The sequence below is a fragment of the Schistocerca nitens genome, chromosome 5 (genome assembly GCF_023898315.1).
Source record: "Schistocerca nitens isolate TAMUIC-IGC-003100 chromosome 5, iqSchNite1.1, whole genome shotgun sequence".
NCBI classification, from domain to species: domain Eukaryota; kingdom Metazoa; phylum Arthropoda; class Insecta; order Orthoptera; family Acrididae; genus Schistocerca; species Schistocerca nitens.
This window is the reverse complement of record NC_064618.1, coordinates 440,913,270-440,934,689: the sequence shown is the minus strand read 5'-3', so window position 1 is coordinate 440,934,689 and position 21,420 is coordinate 440,913,270. Positions and strand designations below refer to the sequence as shown.

Sequence of the window (21,420 nt, the reverse complement as noted above, 5' to 3'; positions counted from 1 at the left end):
CTCCCCTGCAGGATGGAAATTGTGTGCCCCACCTGTTTTCATGTAGTGTTATCCATATGAATGTGTCAGAGCATTTTCAAAAGTTTGTAAATCGTGTAAATGAGGCAGGAAGCAAGTACTAGCCCTGTTTTCATCTGGTTGGATGTGGGAAACCATCCAAAAATCACATCTGGGTGGGTCAGTACGACCTTTGACATTAATTCGCTATGTGGATTTGAATGGGATCCCCCCATGCCCCTGGCCCCAAATCATGAAAGCGGTGCTTACATGTGCAGCTATTTGGAGGGGTTAGCTGACTTAAGAATAATCCACTTTCCGTACCTTAGAATGTTTGCCATCTCAGTGTGACATTCACAGCTTGTTGAAAGTGCACTTTCTGGCTCACATTGTGCCCAGTGGAGAAGTATGAGATGCATCATGGATAGGATAGCTGCCACTAAACAGGATAAAGCTGCTTGTATTGCCAGGATAATGCTCACTACCTGAGAACATAACAATTAAATATCTGCTGAAAAAAGGTGTTTACTTCTGTATTATTGATTACTTTTTAACAGTGACAACATTCAGAACAACATATTTCTATGAATATAGTGGAAATTTAAGAATCACACATATGAATATATCCTCTCTACTTAAACGGGGGAGCATTTGTCTTTGAAAAAGTAACAGTATTTGGTAATTGTAGGAAGAGTAAACAAACAGAACCCTAGACAAACTAGTTCACAAGCTTGGATTATATAGCAGATTTACTAGACATATTGTCCAGTTCACTGTTTATTACATAAACATGGCGTTGTGAAAACTTACAGTTCACTTTCTTTATAAATTTGGAAGAAGGTTTCTGATTTCAGAGAATCAGCTTTAGTCTTCTTCATTGTTCAGTTATAATAATGTGCAAAATAGTTACTGAATCACATATTTTACCTTGGTTTTTTTATTATTTCTATTTTCTGTCATGTCAAAATTGTTATATTTATTGACTCACCCTGAAGAACTTTATACATGAACCTGGAAAATCCCCTGGACATCCTGCAAGGGTAAGTCCACAAAGACCAGAAAGAAATAGCTGTAATACAAAACAAAGTATAATTTAGCATAGCCAGAAAATCATACATGAAGAAAACTGCATTTAAGCTTGATAAGTGATTTAAGCTAACTTTTCAGTGCATGGAATAGAGAGAGTGAAATACAAACTTCCAATATTTATTAAGACCACACTTTTCATTTATCCCGTTTAATTATTCTCAAACTGAAATTTTTCTCTACCCGAAATAGGGTTGCAGCGAAGGCTCAGAAATGGGTGGACGGGGAAAAAATTTTAAAATTAATGTGACCCTTTTCTTCTTCAAATGCAATTATGCACAACGATAATATAAAATCTCTTCGGTGTTTGAGATAAGTCATTTTATAGGCGTCAAGAGATGCTCATTTCCTCAACAAGTAAAAATTCTGCATCTGCTATACCAAAGTTATTGCGTAGGATGATTGCTGACATATTCAGATATTTGCTAAAAGGTAGACGTTAATACCAGTTAAGATAATCTACAAATAGTTGCACTCCTTGGAATTAAAACTGAATATCAATTGAAATGATGATTTACTCTTTTCTCAATGGCATTTAAAAGAGATGGTAAAAAATGAAAACAAAGGTGCTTGTACTTAATTTGTGTATCACATCATGAATTTAGCACCCTGTTGAGCTTGTGGCTGAGGTGGAGGAAGAGAAAGCAAAAAGTTGCCTTTGTTCCCAGCCTCACTGTTGAGTGATATGATAATCAGAATTTAGTTTATAACAGAACCTTGAGAAAGACCATTACACTACCAAAAAAATTGTCATGAGAGAGAGTGAAAAGTATATAGTACACTGAAACAAAAATTAATGCTGATACATAAGGTCAAACCAGTATGTTCAAATGAATAACAATTGCTAAATGATCACATAAAATTTTTTGTATTATTATTTTCTATTTGTACATGTTATTGACCTCACTCATATTACAAGTTCATATTATGCATGTAATACTTATGTTTTTGGATGGGGTCTGCACTTAGCAAAAACACAATTTTATTATTTGTCCTAAACATGTTTCACTGCAGTTGCATCATCATCAGTGGTTTTTTTTTTTATTTTATGGTGTCTTATCATATGGTGTGGTTTTCCTGCTGTATTATGTTTTTAGTGTCTGTTTTTCTGTACAGTTTGTCATGTTTCCTTTTTTCCTCATCTTCTTCGCTGTCAAGTTCTGTGTACTGAGTTGTCACAGTCACTGTTTACCAGCTGGTATGCAAGATGTATGCAAAAATATTTACCCATTTTGAAAACATACTTTGTGCATTTGGCTTCATTTTATGGACTAAAATAACTAATTACAAATGACTATCTCTTCCAATAAATAATAAACTGATCATTCAGTAATCACCATGCAAAATAAAAATAACAGTATTCAATTATATGGTGGAATATAGTGAACCAACCACATCCCGTGTATTCTTGTGCTCACGAGCTGCTGCACACTGCTTCATTGACTTGCTGATATTTTCATAGTGTTGCCCAACAGTTGGCAGCACTTGCGCATGAAAAAGATTGAACATTCACAAATACGTACCTCAGGTTCCCACTGGGAAAAAAATTCTTCTGTTGCAGTTACGACACAGTAAAAGTTAATGTACACAGTTGTAGCCAGAGGGTCTGAAAGGGTTGATGGGAAAGCAACACAAGTTTTTGAGTAATAAGTCTTCCCCCCCTCCCCGTTATGTTAGGCGTTATTTAAAATGTCTTATTAATGTTTAGTGCCAGATTCCAGAGAAAATTATGCAAATGTCCCTAAAGTCTTCCTTGAAGATTTAATAAAATAAAGACTAGAAGAGAGGGTCTGAACTACTAAGAAGATAATTTTTCACCCAGCTGTTATCTTCAGGGCAAGTACGGCGTCTGTTCAAAAATCCCGTAAAATTCATAATTTCGTGCCAATGGTGTGTTGTAGCAAAATGGGGTTGGCATCCCTAAACATGCCTGTCCTTAATATGTAACTGCGAGAAGTTTGTGTTATACATCTGTTAGGTATTGTTCATTGCTGTACTGAGTAGAACACTGTGTTGCACGGTTTGTGAATTTCGAGATAGCAGAGTTAGAGGAGTAATGCATCTGCATTAAATTGTGCGTGAAACTCAAAAAAACCTTCTCAGGGTAAGCCTATGGTGATGAGTGCTTAAGCTATACTTGATGTTACAAATGGTTCACATGATTTAGAATACGGCCAGGTGGAAGTTAAAGGATGACTCTCGTTCAGGACACCGTTAGATGTCTACTGGCAATGCACAGGCCAGGAAAGTCGTAATGAATTCATGCCACAGGGACAAACTGTTAATTGATGGTACTATCGAAATGTGGTGTGCTGCCAGTGAGAAAGAAACAGCCTGAAATGAAGCAAGACAGTTCATGGTTCTTGCATTACAATAACGCATCCGCACATTCATCGCTGTTGGTTCGTGACTATGACAGAAAAAACGAAATCGCTGTGCTGTCTCATCCTCTGTACCCTTCAGACATGGTCTCTGTGGACTTTCTTTATTTCCAAAGTTGAGAACCCTATTGGAAAGACCAAGATTTGCAATGATAGACGAGATAAAAGAAAATTCACAGACGGTGCTTCGCACGATCCAGCAAGAGGCATCCTAAGACTGCTTCCAGTAGCAGAAATGGGTGCATTGTGTCAATTGTGGAGGAGAGCATGAATAATAACTGAAACGTGAGCATAGAAAAATTCTGAGGACAATGTTCCAGAATTTTTTAAATGGATTGGAGTGTGGAGTGTCAGATCCCTTAATTGGACAGCTACATTAGAAAATTTAAAAAGGGAAATGGATAGGTTGCAGTTAGATATAGTGGGAATTAGTGAAGCTCGATGGCAGGAGGAACGCGACTTCTGGTCAGGTGATTACAGGGTTATAAATACAAAATCAAATAGGCATAGTGCAGGAGTAGGTTTAATAATGAATAAATAACAGCACAGATAAGCTACTATGAACAGCATAGTGTACCCATTATTGTAGCCAAGATAGACACGAAGTCCACACCTACCGCAGTAGTCCATATTTTATGCCAACTAGTTGAAGAGATTGAAGAAATGAATGATGCGATAAAAGAAATTATTCAGATAGTTCAGGGAGACGAAAATTTAATAGTATGGGGGACTGGAATTTGACAGTAGGAAGAGAAGGAAAAGTAGTAGGTGAATATGGACTGGGGTTAAGGAATGAAAGAGGTAGCTGCCTGGTAGACTTTTGTACAGAGCATAACTTAGTCACAACTAACACTTGGTTTAAGAATCATGAAAGAAGATTGTGTGTGTGGAAGAGGCCTGGAGACACTGGAAGATTTCAGATAGATTATACAGAGATTTTCTCCACTCAGGGACTGGGTGTTTGTTGTCCTAATCATTGTCATTTCATCCCCATCGAAGCGCAAGTCACCGAAGTGGTGTCAGATCGAAAGACTTGCATCTGGCCGACTGTCTACCCGACTGGAGGCCCTAGTCACAGGACATTTACATTTTAATCCTAAATGCAGGGATTTTTTGTATTAAGTTTTTTTTTGTTGACAAGCTTATGTGTCAAATATGTTAGGGGGGCTAATGGGAAGTGCAGTTTTATTTTTTGACAAATATTTTTATTACCAACCTAAACTTGGACTTTCAGTGAACAAAATAGTACTTTTGAGTACAGTTTGGTGCTGGGTGTATTCAGTAATCAACCTGCTGCTGTTGCTCATGCGTAAGCTGCTCATTACCTTCATAGGCGCCATCATTATGACTGTTTTTCGTTATTGGAGCAACCGGTAATCTTTGTCGTCAAATAATGGACAGAGACCATTCAAGGACTAAATGTCCTCCACAAACAGGAGACCCTTTTCTTGAAACCATTCACCGGTCACCTTGGTGAAGTATTCGTGATATTGCAAGTCAGTTCCTGATATTCCAAAGAACAGTTGTTGAACTGTTGCACAGTGAAGAACTGCATCCCTATCATTACACGTTAAAACAACACCAGCACGAGAAGACTGCATTCGACGAGTACAGTTTTCTGAATGGTTTTGCACCAAGTTGAAAGTCATGAACATTTCAACCTCCATAAAACACAGTTAACATGTCACCCAAAAATTTGTCTTTCAGGTACACTTTGGTATAACCTGAGGGTTCGAATTGTGGGACGAATGCTTTTGGGCCCTGACATATTGCAGGACAGGTTACATGGAACCCTTTATCTTACATTTCTTTGTGATACTTTATCGAATACTATAGAAAACGTTGCATTTGATGTGCAGGAGCGGCTATAGTTTTAGCATAAAAGTGCACCGTCACAGTTTGGAATGAATGTGCGTAACTATTTCAATGAAGTGTTTCCAGGGAAATGCACTGGTCATGGAAATCCAGTGTTGTATCCTTAAAGTTCCCTGGAACTTAATCCATTAGACTTTTGTTTGGGATACTTAAAAGCAACATGTTTATAGTACTCCACCCAGTGGCGGCTAGTATGTATACAGGGTGATTATAATTAAAGTTAAACTTTGAAACTGCTGTAGAAATAACACCACCGGTCAGATTGGCGTCAAATTGCAACGGAATATTATGGGAGAAGGGGGAAAACGCATGGAAAAAATAAATAGTTGCAAAATATAGCAATAGAGGCGCTGTAAGCATCATACTTTAATAGTGGTCGACCAAAAATGACAAATGAATCATAAAACAATGCCTAAGGTGTATGTTTGACGTTAAAAAAAAAACTGTACTGCTCAGTGTGCATGGGTGTACAGGTGTGATACTGTTAGTTACATAAGCCCATCCACCAAGGCAATGTCATACCACATCGGATGGGAAAAATCGGTTTTTGATTGTCCTGAGGCCAAAAACCGCTTTAAAGCATCACTCACATCAGTTTTTAATTATCCTGACGCCAAACACCGCATAAAAAGCATCAATCAAATCATATCGAATTATTAATTTCCGTGTGACTGGCGCAAATCATGTTCAATATGCTGTCCACCGTTTTCTGCAACAAGTGCAAATCGAGAAACAGCATGTTGCACAACTGATCGAAGTGTTTCCGGGGTCATATTCAGAACGTGTTGCCTTCACTGCAGCTAAGTTTGCAATCGGAACACTGAACACAACATCTTTCAGGTAGCCCCACAGCCAGAAGTCACACGGATTAAGATCAGGCGATCGGGACGGCCAGGCTGTAGCGAAATGGCAGCTGATAATTCTAGCGTTTCCGAAATGGCGCTTCAGCAGCTGCTTAACTGGATTTTTAATGTGCGGGGGTGCACCATCTTGCATAAAAATGATCCCATCCACGCTGTTGGAGACCTGGAATGACGTGGCTGCGCAAGAAACACTCTAACCAGTGACGGTACAAGAAACTGGACCGGAAGCACCCGTCTCTTCGAAAAAATATGGCCCTATGATAAATGATGCCGCAAACCCGCACCACACAGTGACCTTTTCAGGATGAAGTGGTACTGACTGATTTGCGTGTGGATTTTCCGTTGTCCATATTCGACAATTCTGTGTATTGACATATTCTGCAAAGAAAGATGTTTCGTAGGATTTTACACACTGTGCTCACGACGGGTATGTCCAATGTTCGGGCATTTCTCTGTGCACTATACGTTTGCACACCACCACTCGTCTCCTGCTGCGTTGCTGTGGCCACTGCTTGCACTGACATCGAATCAATTCGTTTGCTCCCTCTACCAGGTTGTACACCAAAAGAGCCCGTCTTTTCGAATTTCCAAACCATTTTCTCCAGAACCACAGCAGTCATCGGACCCTTCAGTGTCCGGAACTTCTGCTGAGCGACGTGTGCATTGTCATCAATCTTGTGATATAGCTTTACAAACAGAGCGCGATCCTGAATTGAGACAATCGTGGCGAACGTCGCATACGTGAAAGGAGCCGGCATGTTTATAACAACTTCAATGGGTCGTGCGCATGACAGATGTTCTCATTTACGTATTCTGACACATACAGCGCCATCTATTGATCAGTTTTCACACCATTTCTGTTTCTTCTGCCCTACGTTTTCCTTCTTCTCCGATAATATTCCGTTGCATTTTGACTTCCTTCTGATCAGTGGTGTTATTTCTACAGCGTTTCGAAAGTTTAGCTTCAATTATACTCACCGTGTACATTGTGGGTGTTCACAAATTTTTAGATTCAAGTAAATTTGAGAGTGTGGAATTAATAGTATCTGCTGTATAATAGTTATGCTTATCAACTAGTTTAGACAACTAAAGCCACAGCCAACGATAATATCAACAGTACTACTACAAATAATAATAGTAATAATAATAACTTATCTGACAGAAGTAAGAATTGTTTTGTGGGATTTCATTTCTTCGGACAACTGTACAAGATCCCTAACAGATGTATAAGTTCACGAAATTACTTCCGGACTGAAAATCAGATATTCTTACGTTGCACCCACACAACTACTTATGTTAACTGTACACCTCTCTGTTAAATGTTCGCCTATAGTCACACGTATTTGATTTCGTCACTCTCTGTGGCAAAGAACCTGTTCTAGGAGGGCCGGCCGGTGTGGCCGTGTGGTTCTAGGCGCTTCAGTTTGGAACCGCGTGACCACTACGGCCGCAGGTTCGAATCCTGCCGCGGGCATAGATGTGTGTGATGTCCTTAGGTTAGTTAGGTTTAAGTAGTTCTAAGTTCTAGGGGACTGATGACCACAGATGTTAAGTCCCATAGTGCTCAGAGCCATTTGAACCATTTTTGTTCTAGGAGGCCCGAGTTCCTTTGCGGCTAACTTCTCCTGGTAATTTACTTTTCTATTCCCAGAATGAGATTTTCACTCTGCAGCGTAGTGTGCGCCGACATGAGAATTCCTGACAGATTAAAGCTGAGTGCTGGATCGAGACTCAAACTAGGGACCTATGCCTTTTGCCGGCAAGTGTTCTACTGACTAAGCTATCCAAGCACGACCCATCCTCACAGCTTTACTTTTCTGTTAGCATTTACAATAGATTCAACATAGTTCATGTTTACACTGCCACGAAAGCCGGTCCATAAGAGCCTTAAGCACACCACCATCGATCCCATATTTAAGTGAATATCAGAGAAGCCAATGATACAGCTGTTAGTGAATTTTCATATATACACTATGTGATCAAAAGTATCCGGACACCCCAAAAAAACATATGTTTTTCATATTAGGTGCATATTAGGTGCATTGTGCTCCATATCAGCAACCTGAGTAGTCATTAGACATAGTGAGAGAAGAGAATGGAGTGACCTGCAGAACTCATGGACTTCGAACGTGGTCAGATGATTTGTATCACTTGTGTCGTACGTCTGCATGCGAGATTTTCACACTCCTAAACATCTCTAGGTCCACTGTTTCCGATGTGATAGAGAAGTGGAAACGTGAAGGGGCACTTACAGCAAAAAATCGTGCAGGCTGACCTCGTCTGTTGACTGATAGAGACCACTGACAGTTGAAGAGGATCGTGACGTGTAATAGGCAGACATCCTTCCAGACCATCACACAGGAATTAGAAACTCCATCAGGATCCACTGCAAGTACTATGACAGTTAGGCTGAAGGTGAGAAAACTTGGATTTCATGGTCGATCAGCTGCTCATAAACCACACATCACGTCGGTAAATGCCAAACAACGTCTCGCTTGGTGTAAGGAGCGTAAAAATTGGACAATTGAGCAGCGGAAAAACGTTGTGTGGAGTGATGAATCACGGTACACTTTGTGGCGATCCAGTGGCAGGGTGTGGGTATGACGAATGCCTGGTGAACGTAATCTGCCAGCATGTATAGTTCCAACAGTAAAATTTGGAGGTGGTGGTGTTATGGTGTGGTCGTGTTTTTCATGTTTTGGAACGCCGACTTCGTGCCAGGCCTCACCGACTTACAGCGATACCTCTCCTCAGTGCAGCACTCTGTGAAGAATGGGCTGCTGTACTAGTAGTAGTAGTAGTAGTAGTAGCAGTAGCTTTATTCCTCTGTAGATCTATTTTTACAAGGATATGGGACATGTCGAAGTATTTACAAATTTAGATCAATTTAAAATAAGCTAATTCGTATACACATATATTTACAGACTTCTAGTTAGAGACAATCATTAGATTTACTCTTGGTATACAATACTTTTTTTACAAATAACTTATTAAATAATGTAATGACACATTGTTCACTCATATCTCACTATCAGCCACTGCTCATACTATACATACATTGTTTCATAAGAATCCACACACACACACACACACACACACACACACACACACACACACTGGTGATCTCTGGGCCATTTTCTGTACCACAACTTCCCATTTGCTATCCTGAAAAACTGAGTCAGCATCCCTCCATAATGAGTGAGATGTTGAGCTGAGGAAGAGGTGTTAGTATTGTGCTATGCATAGCTTGGGGGTGAGTATTTCTAGAAAGGAAAAAAAAAAACATAAAGTGAAGGTGTTATGTGGAATGTTTTATTATTATTATTATTATTATTATTATTATTTATTTGTATAACATTTTTTATCAAAACCCTACTCTGTTTTAGCTAAGTAATCCTTCAATGTATAAAATGTATTGCATAACAGGTACATTTTAGCTGCCTTTTTAAATAAGTGTATTTTGGCAACTTCTTTAATCTCGTTTGGTAATTTATTGTACAGTTTTATTCCTTGGTAGAAAATGCTGTTTTGATTTTTATGTTTATTTTTTCTTGGTAATTGTAAGTTGAGCCTATCTCTTGTTGCATGGTCATGGACAGAGCTGTTTGTGCAGTAATTACCAATGTTATTTTTGATGTGTACAGCTGACTGGTAAATGTATTCACGTGGAGTAGTTAAAATCCCCAGTATTCTGAACCGATCTTTACAATGAGCTCGACTAGTGTTTTTGGTTATTATTCTTCTGGCTCTTTTCTGGAGTTTGAAAATTGTGTGTTCATATTTTGTGCATTTGTTCCCCAAAAAAGAATTCCATAGCTAAGAATTGAGTGTACATTTGAATAATATGTAACTAAAAGACACTGTATGTTACACACTGATGATAGTATTCTAACGGCATAACATGCTGATGACATTCTGTTTGCAAGTTCCTTTGTGTGTTCACACCACTTCAACTGAGTATCAATATTCATTCCTAGAAATTTTGCATTTGTTACACAGTCTACAGAGGTGCCATCTACATTTAATTTAACATTGTCATTTTTCCTCTTCAAACTGAAATTCATGGCATTAGTTTCCTTTATGTTCAATGTCACTTTACTACTTATTGGCCAACCATAAACTTCCTTGAGAGTTTTTTTACTTTTTGGCAAGCAGTTCTCTTGTTTTCTCAGCGACTATAATATTGCTGTCGTGAGCGAAGAGGATTTTTTCACCATGAGTAACATTACTGGGATAGTCATTGATGTATATCAGGAACAGTAATGGTTCTAATATACTACCTTGCGGAACCCCCATGTTAGTGTATTTTGATTCTGGTAAGTGTTTTACTAAATGTTTAGATCTATTTGAAGTATGTGTTATCTCTACTCTTCGTACACTACCTGTTAGGTATGATCGAAACCAGTCATTAGCTACCCCTCTTATTCCTAATGCTTCTAATTTATTTAATGGAATCTTGTGGTCGACTGTATCAAACGCCTTAGAAAGATCCAAAAATATGCCTGTGACACACTCATCTTTATCAAGAGCATCAAGTACAACTTTTGTGAATTCTACTGTGGCTGACTCCGTATTTTTGCCACTTCGAAAACCAAACCATGATTTACTTAAATGATTATATTTATTTAGGTAATTCATTAATCTGTCTTTCATAATTGCTTCTATTATTTTTGAGAAAGCTGACAGCAGGGGAATGGACCTGTAATTTTCTATGTCTTCTGCATTACCTTTCTTAAGTAAAGGTACAACTCTTGCCTGTTTTAACTGCTCTGAAAATGTCCCTGATGTGAAGGATTCATTTATCATATTTGTTAAGGGGCCTTGTATAATCCCTATGCATTGTTTCAGTACACACATTGGTACTTCATCTAAGCCTACTGATTTTTTATTTTTTAGTTTTTGAATTGTTTTACTGACTTCATTCTCTGTGGTTAGAAGTAACATCGTTGTATTTAATGCAACATTATTTACAGATATTATATTTGTTTTGGGGAATTTTTGCTGTAACTTCTCTGCAATACTTGAAAAATGCTCGTTTACATAGTTTGCTAATTTTTTTTTTTCCTTTATTGAATTTCGATTCCCCTCGAAGGGGGCGGGCTGGCAGCAGCTTAGTACGCTGCTCTACAACCTACAGACTTTTTAAAAACGTAAGAAGAAAAGAAACAATAAAAGCAGGCGATAAAACGGTGACTTAAATTGTAAAACGGCGGAAAATTGTGGAAAGTTAAAACATAAAATAAAGAGGTTGGCAATGCTAATAAAATACACAGGAATCAGACAAGTAACACAGTAGACACACAATTAAAAAAACATGGGGACAGTCTGGTTTCTGTTCACAAGAGATAAAAAATCACCCCCAGTGACAGTATGATGGCCGTTCGCAACACTTCCCAAAAGACACACAACACTGAACACTCACTGTAAAACACTGCATGAAAATGTCGGCACAAAGATGACACTCCCTAGCCAAGGGCAGATGAGGGAGGGGGGGGAGGGAGGGAAGGGACCTGGCCAGATGAGGGGGAAAACAAGGAGGGAGGAGAGGAAAAAACGAAAGGGGGGGGAACCAAAGGAGGGAGAGGACTCATAAGGGGGGAGAGGGGCAGGGCAGACGCGAGAGGGAATGGGAAAAGGCAGAGGAGGGAAATGCAAAAGGACTCGGGGGAGAGAAGGGGGGCAGAGAGAGGGTAGGTGGGGGAAAAAGAGGATAGGAGGGGGGGGAGGGAGCCCGGGAAAAGGACAGAGGAAAGGAGGGGGAGTGAGGATCAGAGTTGATAGGAGGGATAAATGGAGGGAGAGAGGGCATCATCTGGGAGGGGGAGTTGATGGAAGCCACCTTGGGAAAGGAGATGAAGGGTGTAGAGATGGAGGGTAGGGGGGACACAACAGTGAAGACGTGGCAGGGGGCGGGGATGGGAGAGGAAAGGAGCAACCAGGGGGTGAGGGGGATCAAGGCGGCGGGAGGTGTAGAGTATGCGGATATGTTCGAGGAATAGGGGCAGATGGGGGAAAGGAATGAGATCATAGAGGATCCGCGTGGGGGATGGGAGGAGTATACGGAAGGCAAGGCGGAGCACATTACGCTCAAGGATCTGGAGGGACTTACAGAATTTGGGGGGGGGGCATATATCCAGGCAGGACTGGCATAACAGAGGATGGGACGGATTATGAATTTGTAGGTGTGGAGGATGGTAGAGGGGTGCAACCCCCATGTCCGGCCAGAGAGGAGTTTGAGGAGTCCGAGGCGGTTGTGGGCTTTGGATTGGATGGAGCGGAGATGAGGGATCCAGGTGAGGTGACGGTCAATGGTGAGGCCAAGGTAGGTGAGGGTGGGGGTGAGGCGGACAGAACGGGCGCAGACGGTAAGGGAGAAATCCAGGAGCCAGAAAGAGCAAGTGGTACGACCTACGATGATTGCCTGGGTCTTGGAAGGACTGATTTTCAGGAGCCACTGGTTACACCATGTAGCAAAAAGGTCAAGGTGATTCTGGAGAAGGCGTTGGGACCGTTGGAGGGTAGGAGCGAGGGCGAGGAATGCAGTGTCATCGGCATATTGCAAGAGGTGTACTGGTGGGGGTGGGGGTTGGGGCATATCTGCCATGTACAGGAGGCAGAGGAGAGGGGAGAGGACAGAGCCCTGGGGCACACTTGCAGAGGGGTAGAAGGTGTGGGAATTGGCATTATGGATGGTAACATCGGAGGGGCGGCGGGAGAGGAAGGAGGCCATCATACGGATGTATTTGACAGGAAGCGCATAGGTTTGGAGTTTAAACAGGAGACCGGGATGCCAGACACGGTCGTAGGCCTTTTTGAGGTCGATGGAGACAAAAATGGCTGAGCGACGGGAATTAAGCTGGAGGGAGAGGAGATGAGTGAGGCGGAGGAGTTGGTCATCGGCAGAGAAGGGAGGTCGAAAGCCACATTGGGTGTCGGGGAGGAGGTGGTTTTGGTGGAGGTGGTGATGGATGCACCGGGAAAGGATGGATTCCAAGAGCTTGCTGAACACCGATGTAAGACAGATAGGACGATAGGAAGAGGCATCAGATGGAGGCTTGTTGGGTTTGGAGAACATCAGGATACGGGAGGTTTTCCACAGGTCGGGATAGAAGCCAGTGGCAAAGATGACATTGTGGAGGGTGGCAAGGACTGAAAGGAAGGAGGGAGGGCAGTGTTTGAGGTGGCGGTAGGTAATGCAGTCGTGTCCAGGAGCAGTGTTGCGTTTAGTGTGGAGTGATGGGAATTTTAAGTTCAGATGGTGGTGTGTGGCCCAAGTACTGGAAGCTAGGAGCATGGGGAGAGAGCTATTCGTACGGTCCATGACATCAGGGAAGAGGGAATAATCAAAGTGGGGATCATCTGGGATGGAAAAAAACATTGGAGAGGTGAGAGGCAAAGTGGTTGGCCTTACTGAGGTTGTCAGGAAAGGGACGGTCATCTAGGAGGAGAGGGTACTGGGGGGTGGGGCAGTTCCCAGTAAGGCAGTGGAAAGCAGACCAATACTTGGAATAGTTGATGGAGAGCGTGGTGTTGAGTTGTGTACATTTCTGGCGCCAGGCACGGCGTTTCTTCGCAGTAAGCAGGTTGCGGATGTGTCGTCGTAATTGCTGGTGGCGGGTAAGTGTATCCTGGTTACGAGTGCGGAGAAAAGAGCGGTAGAGGCGGCGGGACTCTCGAAGGAGAAGGACGGCCTGTGGAGGCAGGGCGGGGTGGTGAGGGTAGATGGCTTTGGTGGGGATATGGTGACGACGGCGTCAGACAAGGTCTGGTACAGGAAGGAAGCAGTGCGAGAGATGTCATCAGGGGTTTGGAGGGTAAGGTCGTGACCGTCAACTTGGGTATGAATGGAGTCGCGGTAGGCATCCCAGTTGGCATGGGAGTGATCATGGACAAGTTTAGGAGGGATGTCGGGGCGAGGAGCGTTGCGGGGATGGCGACCACTAGAGATAGTGAGGAGAACAGGAGCATGGTCACTGCCAATGAGATCGAGGATATCTGCGGTGATGCGCCCAAGGAATAGTTTGCTAAGTGCTGCGGATCATTTATTTACTTTATCCCCCTCCCTTAGCAGTATGTTATTCTGCGTTTGTTTGCCTCTCCCTGCTTCCTTTTTTATAACATCCCAGACTGCTTTGCTTTTATTCTCTGCAGTATATATTATTTTGTCATTAAATGGCTTTTTTGGAGCAATCAGCACTTTCCTATAGATGTTTTTGTATCTATGATATAAATTTAAGAATTCCCCAAGAAACTTTTCAGCATCTGATTGAACGTATGTCTGCGAGAGTGGAAGCTGTCTTCAAAGCTAAGTGTGGGCCAACACTATATTGAATTGCAGCATTATCGATGGAGGGCGCCACGAACTTGTCATTTTCAGCCACGGGTCCGGATACTTTTAATCACACAGTGCACAATGTGGGCCTACAGCACAGGTAAACCTAACTCACTATATTAATAGATTTCAGAAGCATGAATAAGTGCTTTAGTCTCACAATCGATGGTGATGCGTTTTAGGTCCTTATGATTCTGAGCGCCAAAATGAATTACTGTACGATAAAATTCATAGCTACTATAACTCATTTGGAAACTCACGAAATAGGTTTACTGTCAGTACAACTATAACATATGCTGACATCCTATCTAATTTTTCTGCAGTACATAGTGAGTGAATTAGCATATCTGCTGTCATCTAGCAGGATTTAGGCCGAGCAAATGGGGATAAAAGTCTGCCACACTGTGCTATCACCTGGTGGCTCTGACATAAGCTTCTAGTTGTGCACACCGTGAATCGTTAACATTGTTGATCAAATCAGTACGTGGTAGAGCACATGCCCGCGAAAGGCAAAGTTCCCAAGTTCGAATCTCGGTTCGGCACACAGTTTCAATCTGCCAGGGAGTTTCAAATCAGTACGTATTTGGCTCATAAGTTAATTATGTCACGCAAGTTGCGAATGCGCAAAAGCTGCTTTAAACGTGCACAAATGAAGTGCACGCGACCCTGATCTCAAGTTTCTTAGAGTCTAGAATAGCAGTAGCACGGCAGATTTAAGTGCCGTATCTTTCAGATTGCAGCATCTATGTTATGTTTAACAGCATTCAGAGAAAAATAACCAATAAATCTGTAGGGTGTCGAAAGTTAGGATGTTCACGTGCTTTTGTGCTCTTACTCAGCAGCCGCCACTGACTCCACCCGTAGATGTCTACGACCTAATAGCTCATGAGCATGCCACTTTGGCAATGGTGGATAAAGGTGTGTTGCATAGCATCTACCTATTCTGTTTTTAGTACCTCATTGGATACCGTCAATGTTACTGCATCAACAGTTATTTTCTATTGGCTATATTTGTGTCATGGACAAACAAAATTGTCCTTTACGTCTATAAGAAGCTCGTGTTTAAAAAAAAAAAAATGTTCAAATGGCTCTGAGCACTATGCGACTTAACTTCTGAGGTCATCAGTCGCCTAGAACTTAGAACTAATTAAACCTAACTAACCTAAGGACATCACATACATCCATGCCCGAGGCAGGATTCGAATCTGCGACCGTGGCGGTCGCTCGGTTCCAGACTGTAGCGCCTAGAACCGCACGGCCACTCCTGCCGGCTGCTTGTGTTTCGTCTTAATGTTTAAATAAAGGTAACAGTAACAGAAAAAAATAAATGTACAAGATACCACATTGTGAATGTGTAAATCGGGTACAATTTGATGCTTTAACTGAAAAAAAAGTTAGTCGCGAACTCTACTCAAACCTTGGCGATTCTGGATATCCGTTCCCCACGGCATTCTCGTCTCACTGAGCTAATAGGAAAGGTCTGGTACAGCGCAGAGTTCATGCTAGCTGTTCTTGGTCACGTTGCACGCCGTTACAGCATTGCCAGAGCCTCGTATTTTAAGTTTCTATCAAAGCTGTTGGTGGGACTAGTTTTTGCTAGATACACTCTTGGCTCAAACTGAAATGAGGAATCGCATGGCTAATGCCAAGTGTGGCATTGTTTCTACACTCTGTGTTATAAGAAAGTAATTATACACGGACTGAAAATTTTCGTCTGTGTCCCGACTCTTGTGTCATTGTTCTGCCGAAGTTTTAGACCACTAGCCCATAAGTCCAGATTTTCTGAAAATTGGACGTGGCAACTCTAGTATAGACTGCCAGTTCCGCGAGATGGAGGCAGGACTTGTTCCCCCGCACCGATCCTCTCCCGTCGGGTGGCTTCAGTTCTCGTTTGTTTACGCTCGTGGCCGATAATCACGGTATTGTATCCGTCCCATAATGTTTATGTCTGTTTGTGTGAAATGGAGAGAAGAGATTTTGTGCAGATTGTAGGTGGAGGGGGGAGGGGGGGGGGGAGGGAGAAGGAAAGGAAAGGAAAGAGAAGGAGCTACTGATGTCAGCTGCATGGGGACTTTATGCAGAATCAGCGGTTACGAGCGAAAATCTGTGCTGGACCGGGATTAGAACTTGGGATCTCCTGCTTACTAGGCAGTTGCGTTAACCACTGCACCACCCAGACACAGCGATTACTGCAATTGTGCGGACTATCTCGGCACGCCTCTCGGCATATCTGCAGTCCCCGTCCGTGTTCTCTGTGCTCACTACTTGCGCATCCACTCTGGAGGTTGTGGACTCGTGCAGGCGAATCAGTTATATGAATGCATGGTGTCTGTTCTTTCAGGCATTCTCCATGCATTCATATAATTGACTTTCCTCGATGTGCAATTAATCCACCGCCTTCAGTGCGGATGTACATCTACGTTCGACCTCCTGCGGGAATCTCGGAGTAGCGAGCATGGAAGACACCGACGGGGAGTGTGGATAATAGGTGGCGCTAGGTGGGAATGTGGGTCAGCCGAAAGGCATGCCGACATAGTCCGCGCAATTGCGATAAACACTGTGTCCAGGTGGTGCAGAGGTTAATGTAACGGCTAGTAAGCAGGACATCCCAGGTTCGAATCCCGGTCCAGCACAGATTTTCACTCACCTCCGATGATTCCACATAAAGGCCCGACGCAGCTGACATCAATAGTTCCGTCCCTTTCCTTTCGTTTCTCCTCCCTCCACCTTCAACTTATACAGGGTGTTACAAAAAGGTAAGGCCAAACTTTCGGGAAACATTCCTCACACACAAATAAAGAAAAGCGCTTAATTTCCATGTTCGAGCTCATTTTAGTTTCGTCAGTATGTACTGTACTTCCTCGATTCACCGCCAGTTGGCCCAATTGAAGGAAGGTAATGTTGACTTCGGTGCTTGTGTTGACATGCGACTCATTGCTCTACAGTATTAGCATCAAGCACATCAGTACGTAGCATCAACAGGTTAGTGTTCATCACGAACGTGGTTTTGCAGTCAGTGCAATGTTTACAAATGCGGAGTTGGCGTAGCCGGCCGGAGTGGCCGTGCGGTTAAAGGCGCTACAGTCTGGAACCGAGCGACCGCTACGGTTGCAGGTTCGAATCCTGCCTCGGGCATGGATGTGTGTGATGTCCTTAGGTTAGTTAGGTTTAATTAGTTCTAAGTTCTAGGCGACTGATGACCTCAGCAGTTGAGTCGCATAGTGCTCAGAGCCATTTGAACCATTTTTTTGCGGAGTTGGCAGATGCCCATTTGATGTATAGATTAGCACGGGGCAATAGCCGTGGCGCGGTACGTTTGTATCGAGACAGATTTCCAGAACCAAGGTGTCCCGACAGGAAGACGTTCGAAGCAACTGATCGGCGTCTTAGGGAGCACGGAACATTCCAAGCTATGACTCGTGACTGGGGAAGACCTAGAACGACGAGGACATCTGCAATGGACGAGGCAATTCTTCGTGCAGCTGACTATAACCCTAATGTCAGCGTCAGAGAAATTGCTGCTGTACAAGGTAACGTTGACCACGTCACTGTATGGAGAGTGCTACGGGAGAACCAGTTGTTTCCGTACCGTGTACAGCGTGTGCAGGGACTATCAGCAGCTGATTGGCCTCCACGGGTACACTTCTGCGAATGGTTCATCCAACAATGTGTCAATCCTCATTTCAGTGCAAATGTTCTCTTTAAGGATGAGGCTTCATTCCAACGTGAACACGTTGTAAATTTTCACAATCAACATGTGTGGGCTGACGAGAATCCGCACGCAACTGTGCAATCACGTCATCAACACAGATTTTCTGTGAACGTTTTGGCAGGCATTGTTGGTGATGTCTTGATTGGGCCCCATGCTCTTCCACCTACGCTCAATGGAGCACGTTATCATGATTTCATACGGGATACTCTACCTGTGCTGCTAGAACATGTGTCTTTACAAGTACGACACATGCACGATGGAGCTCCTGCACATTTCAGTCGAAGTGTTCGTACGCTTCTCAACAACAGATTCGGTGACCGATGGATTGGTAGAGGCGGACCAATTCCATGGCCTCCACGCTCTCCTGACCTCAACCCTCTTGACTTTCATTTATGGGGGCGTTTGAAAGCTGTTGTCTACGCAACCCCGGTACCAAATGTAGAGACTCTTCGTGCTCGTATTGTGGACGGCTGTGATACAATACGCCATTCTCCAGGGTTGCATCAGCGCATCAGGGATTCCATGCGACGGAGGGTGGATGCATGTATCCTCGCTAACGGACGACATTTTGAACATTTCATGTAACGAAGTGTTTGAAGTCACTCTGGTACGTTCTGTTGCTGTGTGTTTCCATTCCATGATTAATGTGATTTGAAGAGAAGTAATAAAATGAGCTCTAACATGGAAAGTAAGCGTTTCCGGACACATGTCCACATAAAATATTTTCTTTCTTTGTGTGTGAGGAACGTTTCCTGAAACTTTGGCCGTACCTCTTTGTGATACCCTGTATAATATGTGTCACAGCTGCGGATTCGGCGAGGAGTCTGTTCTTATGGGACACAGACAGTACGCGTTCGTGTAAGAGAGGAGACTCTATGTGCGAGAAGCGCGCTCACCGGCGCGCCGCTCCAGTAGGGCACGTCCCGCGTGCGCATGCGCGGCGCCCACAGCAGCAGCCAGAGGGCGAGCATGCAGACCGACAGCCCCAGCAGCAGCTCCAGGCCGGAGAGCGCGCACGCCAGCCGACGCGACCGGTACGCTCGTGGCCGCTGCGGGTCCAGCTCTGAAATGTGTGTTTACCTGTTAGTCGCCGTTTTCTATGTGGCCCGCGCCCTAAAAGTGGCTGCAGGCCGTGTTTCACAGTTACTGTCATTATCGTTACAGTCAACTGTACACTATTAAAATTGCATTGATTGATTGTTCTGTCGGTTCTTGGTAGAATATTTCAAATATTATGAATCAAACACACACAACACTGGTGCAATAATGTTTATTATTTGTTACACGAACTGGTTTTCGGCTGTTACGCCATTGTCCGGTAAAAGGACAAGTATGTGGTGCAGTGAAATTCTGTTGCATGAAAGATTTTAATCTAGTGCATGTACAGAGTTTCTCCGTTTCCACAGACGAAAAATGTTAGTGTTCGAATTAGGAATAAAACAAGAGGGATTATTTCAGTGTAAATGCGAAGCAAGATTATTTAACTAAAATAAAAAATGTGACACATTAACTAATGAACTATAGACAAATTACAACAGCTGTACGTAGAAGAAATTAAGTGAACAATAAACTTTGACGACATATTCCAAAGGTATGGCCGAACAAAATAATCCTCTCTTTAATAGTTCCTATATTACAAAAAAACACATAAGCTAGCAGGTGAGTGAAGCAGCTGTGATTATACGAAGTAAAATTTTTTATCACAGCGAGAGAAACACTGGAATAAAGGAACTGGGGAATGTGAGTAAGATGGGTAATTTACAACATGGCCTGGATGGGATTGTAAGCAGTATCTGCAGTTAGAAGTGGCGAGTAAGGGAACCGTGTCTGGCCATTCGGTACTAAGTTTGGTTTGATGGGCATGTGTTTATTAATTTACATTATTTCAAGATAGTTCATCGCCTTCCTTTATGGATATGATCTAATGTTTCATATTTCATCTTGTAACTATGACCTTTTTTAAGCAAGTGGTCTGCAGAAGTAGTCTTCTCTTCCAAGTTTCCAACTTCTGTGCTGTCCCTTCAAGAGGGTACTTATTGCCCTGCCAGACTGACCCATACAGAATGTGCTACAATTACACGTAATTTTATATACTCCACTCTTACATAAATATATATAAAATTACAGGGTGAGTAGTCAAAAGTTGCAGTACACCCTGTTACGTCAAAAACCCTGAAGGAATGGCGAAACCTGAGTATTCCAGTAACGTATCTTACCGAACATGGACGCCAACTTGAAATCGGCCTTCTTGAATCAGTCAATTCTTTTACGTGGAAAGGGGGTCGTATGATATATCAAATATCAGCAGTTTCTGACAAGTTCATTACTGTAAACACATTCGAAGTAGCAGTTATGGTTCAAAAGTGAAAACACCTTTTTGTTGCAGGCAACAGAAAATTGCTTTGACCAAGGAGGAGAGAACTGTGGTCATTCTAATGTCTGAAAAACGGAGTTTCCGTATCATAGCGGCAGATTTTACTAGGCGGCACTCAGAAAGACCTCCAATTTCACGCAACACTGTCAGGTGCTTAATTTCGAAATTCCGATAAAATGGGACTGTGGCAGACAAGCCATGGAGTGGCCATCCAAAAAGGCGCTACTAACAAAATAACCTCAACATTTGTTCTGGCGTCCTTCGTGAAGAGCCCACACCACAGCACATGACGTTTGTCAGCAGAATTATGATCGGCCAGTCATCGATCTTCCGAATCCTTGATGCTTATCAGTGGCATCCACTCAAGATTCAACTACTCCAGAACCTAGCAGAGGATGAGCCAGACAGATGTATGCAGTTTTGCACGTGGGCCATAGACCAAGTTCAACAAGATCCTTCTTTTGCCCAAAGTATCTTGCTCAGTGATGAGGCAAACTCTTTGTCAGTGGTGAAGTCAACCATCACAACCGCAGGTACTAGAGCAGGGCTTCACAACATACGTTCTCGCGGAGCAAGCTGTGAGCAGCAAGGCGCGAGCACGGAGCAGCGCGAGCACGCTACCCCCACTACCGGACCAGAGCGGAGAGTGGGGAGGGTCATTTGGGGTACACAACAGCTGCCGCCAGTCAATGTAAATCCGCGGCTACCTGCAGGGATATCACTCACGAATTATTACTGTGACAAATGAAACAAATAAAGGAGAATGTACACGTGCCACATAATTTTATTAGCTTAGTGTA

At 42.9% G+C, this 21,420-nt stretch overlaps 1 protein-coding gene across 1 annotated transcript in view; it reads right to left on the bottom strand.

Moving 5' to 3' along the window:
- LOC126260513 (uncharacterized) overlaps positions 1-21,420 on the bottom strand; it is a 76,269-nt gene that overhangs the window by 16,967 nt on the left and 37,882 nt on the right. Inside the window, exons 3-5 of the mRNA XM_049957846.1 lie at positions 19,143-19,309; positions 986-1,066; positions 322-482 (exon numbers count right to left, since the gene is read on the bottom strand). Of these exons, the coding sequence (XP_049813803.1) occupies positions 322-482; positions 986-1,066; positions 19,143-19,309 (409 nt within the window). The remainder of the gene's footprint in view (positions 1-321; positions 483-985; positions 1,067-19,142; positions 19,310-21,420) is intronic.